The sequence below is a fragment of the Chaetura pelagica genome, unplaced genomic scaffold (genome assembly GCF_000747805.2).
Source record: "Chaetura pelagica isolate M959 unplaced genomic scaffold, ChaPel_1.0 scaffold79, whole genome shotgun sequence".
NCBI classification, from domain to species: Eukaryota; Metazoa; Chordata; class Aves; order Apodiformes; family Apodidae; genus Chaetura; species Chaetura pelagica.
In genome coordinates this window covers 4,779,739-4,787,383 of record NW_009969339.1, presented here as the reverse complement: position 1 = coordinate 4,787,383, position 7,645 = coordinate 4,779,739, and the positions used below count along the sequence as shown (strand labels likewise).

The 7,645-nt window shown below is 37.1% G+C and overlaps 1 protein-coding gene across 1 annotated transcript in view; it reads right to left on the bottom strand.

Annotated features, from left to right (window-relative positions):
* Window positions 1-7,645, bottom strand: part of CCDC53 (coiled-coil domain containing 53) — a 14,883-nt gene that overhangs the window by 6,434 nt on the left and 804 nt on the right. The window contains exons 2-5 of the mRNA XM_010005866.1: window positions 6,173-6,353; window positions 3,864-3,929; window positions 2,346-2,474; window positions 310-417 (exon numbers count right to left, since the gene is read on the bottom strand). Coding sequence (XP_010004168.1) covers window positions 310-417; window positions 2,346-2,474; window positions 3,864-3,929; window positions 6,173-6,353 — 484 coding nt within the window. The remainder of the gene's footprint in view (window positions 1-309; window positions 418-2,345; window positions 2,475-3,863; window positions 3,930-6,172; window positions 6,354-7,645) is intronic.

Sequence of the window (7,645 nt, the reverse complement as noted above, 5' to 3'; positions counted from 1 at the left end):
CAGAATAAGTTTCAGTGGCATCTTTGCTGACTCCAGCTAATATAACTCCCTATTTACATATCTTCACACCTTCAGTTCTCAAGTATATAGGCAGAATTCTGAAGATGTTGCCTAAAGCTGTCTGAAGGAACATATTACACCAAGTGATTTGCAAGAGAAGATGTGCTAGAAATATTGTGATGTCATCCCAGCTTAAAGATTACTAATGCAATATATGTCTTCAGACATTTAATGTTCACTTCCAGCTGTGTGAGACATTCTACCTAAAAATAATAGAGCTGACAAAGAATGCTAAGAGAACTGACTTACCACTTGTACCATTTTGAGATATCTGGCATATCTTGGATCTTTGGCCACAGTTGAGACGTTTTCTGTTACTACCTCTGTTTTCTGTAACCCTTCTTCATGTGCATTGTTCTGCTGTACACAAAGAAGATCATACTTTAATAAAGGCAGACCAAAGGCACAGTCAGATTTCAATCCATAAAATTTGTAATCTTAGCATAAAAGCTGTGTGGAGAAGTGACACGCTAGAGGGAAGTGGGCTATTCAGCCTTCTTTCAAGGCTCCAAGGAGACCTTATAGCAGCCTTCCAGGACCTGAAGGGGCTACAGGAAAGCTGGGGAGGGATTTTTCACCAAAGAGAGCAGTGATAGGACAAGAGGTAATAGTTTTAAACTGGATAAAGGGAGATTTAGGTTAGACATCAGGAAGAAATTCTTCACCATGAGGGTAGTAAGGTGCTGGAAGAGGCTGACCAGGGAGGTTGTGGAAGCTCCCTCCCTGGAAGTGTTTAAGGCCAGGCTGGATGAAGCTTTGTTCAGCCTGGTCTTGTGTGAGGTGTCCTTGTTCATGGCAGGGAGGTTGGAACTTGATGATCTCTAAGGTCCCTTCCAACCTTAGCCATTCTATGAACAAGACTATTTTGATCTGCAGTTACAGTATGAGAGATTTCCAAGATGTATGAATATACAAAAACCAGCTCTTCCATGATTGACTGTTACAAGTGTGACTTTGTACTTTTAGTAATAATTTTAATTTATTGCACAATATGTGAAAAATCTCCAAACCAATAATAATCTGTTATGGTCGTTGTATTTAATGAATAAAACTGAACTAAGTTTAAATACTCACTTCATTAAAAAAAATTTTAAGGGATTATAGTTATTTACCTCCCCTAGTGGTCCTATCCTTTTCCTCAAAATATTTGATTCCCTTACAAATGTTTAATACAGATCAGATCACCTTTAAACTCTACTTTTTAGTATAAAACATTAACCTAAAGGATAACATAATAAAATCAAAGAACCTCTGATAGTAAATTAATTTTAAAAAAATTTAAAATTACAAAAAGCTATATGGCTATTAAAAGGACAAAACCAAAACTGTGTATTTGCTATTAAACTAACCACTTGAAAGTAGCTTTGGAAACCTCCTTTCAGAAATATCTGTCCCTGCTGTAATATCAGACAGAAGAACATTTTACAGAAAACGAGTCACTCTCTAACATCACTAAAAAACATAATTCTAACTGTTCATTCTGTTTCCCATGTTGCTGGCTGCAAATCACAGTTACAATCTTTTACAGGCAGGTAAAGGCAGCAGAGTACTCCAGCTATTGCTGCTCCTAAGCAATTTCCACCAAATAAGAGAGGGAGCAGAGACTGAATTTGGAGATTCCAAGAAAAGAAATTATAACAGGAAACTGCAGGTAGAGCTCCATCTACAAATAAGCCAGAAAGCCTCACTTTATGAAGTGGTAATCACAGGATTTAGATCTGAGTTCAAAAAGAAATCAAACACTCAACACATACATAAAAACCCAAACAAAACAACAAAAAACCTAATTGCAGGGATAGGATCTTAAAGTTCATCACTTAGAATAAGCTGGCATTTTCTGTACATAGATTATAATATATAGAAAACATTCACTATAACCTCTTCAAAATAAAGTATCCTAGAAACTCCATTTGAAGCCAAAAGCTCACATTCTAAAGGAAGAAGAGCTGGAATTATGTGATTCAAACTGTTATTTTCATTAATGACCTTCCCAGTCCCTTGATGTAATTCACATTCATATTTTCGTGGGATTGAAGAAGAGGAAGGAGGCATTAGATCTGAGTTAGCTCTAATTATTTAAGGCACATATACAAGAAAGGGTATATCCTTTTTGTTTTAAGCCCCTTGTTAAAACAGCTTCATTACTAAAAACCATAGTTTTTGATCTTTACATTTGACTGCTCTCTTTCAATCGACTTGCTTCTTCCATCTACTTCAAACGAGACTAGGAACTTCATGTGGAGAGGTCTATTCCTGCAATGTATTAGTTATGCTTCATTACTTACTCCAGGTTGAGGTGATACAGCTGTCTGTTGATCTGTAGTAACTTGTGCCACAAGACTGTTTGTAACACTATTCGTATTTTCACTGGACACTTGACATTTGACATCTTCTAGGCCAGGAATAGAGGATAACTGAATGTACAAAACAGCATCAAATAAGCAACGAGCATATCACAAGCCCATGTGTACAATAAAATCTGCCATATGCTGCTTAGCACATACTCCCCAGGTAGGTTTCATGTTAGTAAAATAGTAACTTTTCATCAGTAGTTTTGGTATTTTGATTGGCAAAAGAAAAAAAAAAAATCTATTCAGGCAATTTCTACAACAAAACCCTCAAAACACTCCTTTGGAGCTTTCACTGTGAAGACAGGGTTGCAGTGCAGGGAAAGATTCCCCAGCATTTACCAGCTACAAGAGAGCCATGCTTTCTTCTCTGCTACCTCCTCCAAATTGAAAGAAATCATGACAAGAACAGCTCTGTTACCCAACAGATGGGTGACTGATTAGAGATTTTGCAGTTTTCTACATCCTTCACTCTTTTTTAAGGAAATGCTGCAAGTGGATATCAAACACGCCACATATTTATTTAAAGGAAATTCTATTTAACATGATTATGAAGAATTCTGCAAAAATTATCAATACTGACCATTCCTAATTATTTTGAAATACATAAGAGTTAGTAAACACTGTTTGTACAACTATAGTATCTTTTTTCACTGAAATCTTAATGAACCATTTCAAAATGTCCTACCCCTGCTCCCAGAAAAGCCAACCAAAATTGCTTCCATCATTATTGAAATGATGGGTTAAAACTGCACAGTGGGTGTTTTTTTTGGTTTTGGGGTTTGGTTTGTTGTTGTTTTTTTTTTAATTTTAGCAAATTCAATAATACATAACTAAATTATATCATTTTCTCATTCCAGCTAAAGAAGATCCATCAGCCACATTTCTGTTAACTTCCGTCCAATTCCAGTTACATTTCAGTATCAAAATGTTTACAAGGTATCCATCTAGTTGAAATCTTTAACAGTCTAGTAACAATTACAAAGATCCTTCTGCTTTACCAAGGGGACAGAAATTTATTTAACTAGACTTTGCCTGTCAAATGCCATTTCATAGTGCAACTCTGCAAGACAAGCTGCATAGTGTAATATTAGAAAAAATCATTTTCTTACTATCAAACACTGCAATAAAATCACTACAAGTAAACTGCCACGTAGTTCAGTTGCCCTTTCAAGATCCAAGTGCTCCTTCCCTGTTCAACATGCTTAACAGAGACAAACCCAACATTTCCACTACATGCTGTTGGTTCCTTCCTGTCATATCCAATACATGTTTAAAAGTTCTACAAGGGCCAAGGCATGCAAACAGAGCATTTGCCACATAAGCATTTTGCATTAGCTCCTTCAAATCATCATGAAAACCTCATTTGCTCAACTCAGCCTACGAAAAGGAATCCAGTTCATACAATCTAGGAGGCTGTCATGATTAGAAGACAAACCCTGTGCACATACAAACCTTTGCATCCAAAATATTGAGTGTCGTTTCAATTTGCTGGATACGGAGAGACAATGCTGACAATTTCTAGAAGAGAAAACAATTAGCATGTGAAAACACCTTCCGAGGTCACTTGTACATATAAAACAGTTCACATCTAGCTAAACAAAATCACTTTTGTCTTCCACTTGAAGGCAGAGTTGAACGTAAATGAGATTATAACATTAAATAAATGAAGCAATAACATCCCTTTTTAGTACAGTAGATACAGTGGTTCAAATTTTAAATAATTTTACTAGGCTGTTTTCCTAAATAATGACTGACAGAAATGAAGACAGACTATACACAAGTCAAAGTACACAGGGTATTTCTTTGGGCAACTGGAGAATAATGTGACACATACTGTATTCTCACAGTTACCAAAATACCTTCCTTTAAAGCTTTTTCCAAATGTGGAAGATGACAAGAAGTGAAGTGTGTGCATGTGAGAGAGCAGTAGAATAATTAGAAAAATCTGCTAAAGAATACAGCAGGTGATTAAAAGTTCTTTATAGTCAAATAAAGTGAATCAGAACTAACTAGAAGATTTATATGCTCCAAGTGCACCTCAACTCAATTTTTACACTTTTTTTTTTTTTTAAATTACAACTGAAGTTTTTCTAAATTACTCTATAGGAACTGTCACTCTTTTAACTAATCACTACCATACTCCACCAGACCTGTCCAAGTGAAGTTGGCTAGCACACTGGCTGGCAGATATGTACCACTCTGACAGCTTTCTGGCACACTGGCAAGATTCTGACTGGCTCTGAAATAGAACTTCAACACTCTAAGAAAAAGGCAGTTCTGCCAATATGCTAGAAAAAGTAAAAAGGGGCTGACAGAAGTTAATATTTTTGGACAGCGCACTGACTTGTTTACAGATGGTTCTTTGTTCACAAAAAGGAGTTAGTTCCTATTGAACTATATGTGCCCTACATGTAGCTGGGGAAAGCAAAGGGAAGATGTACATGACTTTACGGCTCAGTTTGACTAGACAAGAGCCAAGAAATGTAGAGTTAAGGATGGTGTCAGCCCTAATTTTGAATTTCTTGGCTTCTGTTGATTTACACCGGGACCTTTCACATTAAGAACACTTTGGTACTTCATAAAAACAAAAAATGCTTCCAGAAGTTTATAAAGCAACTATTTAGTCTCTTGAGTAACAATGCACTTAGGTGAACTAATGACTGTTTTATTAAGTAGACTTCATGGCAGGCATTGCTGCGTGCTCAAGATGGCTTTCAGTGCATGTGCTCTGATTTCCATAGGGCCTATGTAAGAGGAAATACTGAGATCATGAGACAACTGGGTTTTGGACAACTGACAACAGCATCACCAGGCAATTACACTGCCCCATGTACCAAATCACAGTATGTTTACAATTCTAAAAACAATTACTTTTTTTCTCCGAGGCTCCATACACTGATGTGGTAGCCATACTTTTTACTAGTCATGAGTCTGGCTCTAAACTTTACTAACAAATAACAACATTTCTCAGACTACATGGCTTACTCTAATTGGATTTAAGTGCAGCCCTCACCCTGCTGGCTAAAGATGCACAGTAGTCTTCATTGAATAAACTAGGGAACAGTTGCAAAATAACCACTAATGACAAAAAGGTTAAGCTCAAAATCATATTAGAAAATTTGCTTTCTACAAGGAAGGAAGCACTCTTGTCCTGGTCAGTGGACAATTCTACTCTTCTCACTCTGGTATATTTTCACCTACACTAAATTCACAACAAAAACATATTAACACTAAATATTTTTCAATTCTAGTCATTTGCCAAAAACATCTTCTTTTCCTGCATCAAAATTATTTACACTAAGAGCTTAGTGTATCCCCCTTTTAAATTAGAGGTGGTAAAAGCTGGAATTAAGTTTTGATACATACAACATGCCAGGACACACTTGAGAGGCATACTGACTGTCAAAATGGATTCTGTACCATAGGAATATGACATCCTTCTTCCAGAACAAAACAATACCCACAGATACAGCTGCTCAGAACAGATTCCATGCATAAAAAGTTCCAAGACTGTGCCAAATGCAAAAGTTAAAGGAAACAGGATTAAGCATGATATAATTACTAGTTTGTGTGGATATCTTGGCAGAAAAAAATCCACCTGTCTTAAGCACTTACTCAAGAGAAACCTTGCATATAAAGCAGACTAGTTGTTTTGTTTAAGTTACCAGTATTACTGAATCAAAAATATTTAACAGAATGGTTCTCACTTCTAGATTTTTTTAAATTGTGTACATTGACAGATGGGAAAATAATAAACATACCTCTTCACAGACAGTAGAAAAGCGGTTGAGAAACTGCACTGTGTGAACCACAAACTGGTTTAGAAATGCTACTGTTCTTTTCTGTTGAATGGCAGGAACCTGCATTAAATACAAGAAAATGAGATTATAGATAGATGCTTTAGATCCAAATGTGTCAATGCTCACATTTGGATCCAAAGACCTGTTAAAAAAACAAATATGCTTTAGAAGAAATTATTTTAGAAACCCTTCCTAAGTTTGCTTGCTATAAATGCATATAATATACACACATATATACATACAGATATATACACACCCTTTTTCACTAAAAATCTACTACCATCACAGTTGAAAAGTTGCGGGATACACAAAAAAGGCAACAAGATCCACATAAATGAATGATCATAAATGATCCACATTTTCGTACATATCTCATGTATGAAAAAACTCTTAGAAGAAATTGTGAATATTCCTGAAAATCAGTGTTAAAATTCTTAGAAACCAGAGAGGAAATTGGAAGGTTTCCTTCTGAAGTTTAAGAAGGAAAAGCAAACTCGGTCATCCATACAAATATGCAGTTACAACCAACACCATAATAAAAAATAGACAGTAATGAAATTGCTGTCTTAGTCTCTAGTAGCTACCTGTACATTTTCTTCTTTGCAAGCTCAGACTATCCTAAAACTACACTTTCATGTCACTCCTCCAAGTCAGGTCCTAAGGACACATACTTTTCAGACTAAAAGGTAAAACGTTTGTCAAAGAGAAGCCTGGTGATTGTAACCTAAAAGACAGTTGACATTTTTAAAAAAATTGTTACACAAGACTGGAACCAGCAACATCCACACAAATGTTACGTGTAAAATTATACTGCCTTGGGGTTAACTTCCTTGGAAAACTACCGAAGTCTTATATTTCACCACAGGAAATCACTCCATGGAATCGTAATTGGTTGAAGTGAGGGATTTGCAAGGAAAAATATTTGCAGCCAAGCTTCAGCTGCACTGAACAACGGTTTGTGAACACAGTGACTCTGGTCTTCACTTCTCCTTCCGTCTCCCGTTTGCCAGCGCAGCTGCTCACTGCGCTCTGCCCCCCTTCAGACACCTGGTGTTTTGTGAGGCTCCTGTTGCTGCCATCTCAAGTCTTCAGCCTGTGCACCTGCATGGCAGGGTCTGCTCAAGCCCAGTGCTGAACTGGGCCATCCTAGTGGAGATTTACGGGGCTGCACCGAGGACAGAAGGATCACTGGGGCAACTGAACCTGTCCTATCTTGATGCTCTATATTTAAGAAATAAAGCTTAAAAAAATGGATTTGCATGAGTAAAAGGCATGACCAAGCAGCTCTGCACGTGATTTCCCTCACAGTTCCACGACTGAAAAGGCCTAGCCTTTCAACAGGACGCTCTGGCGGAACTCGTGGCAAAACGCCTTTGGGTGAGATTAATTAATTCGGCGCTCCTGGAGCCACAGCCAAGGCGGGGCGAGGCGGGG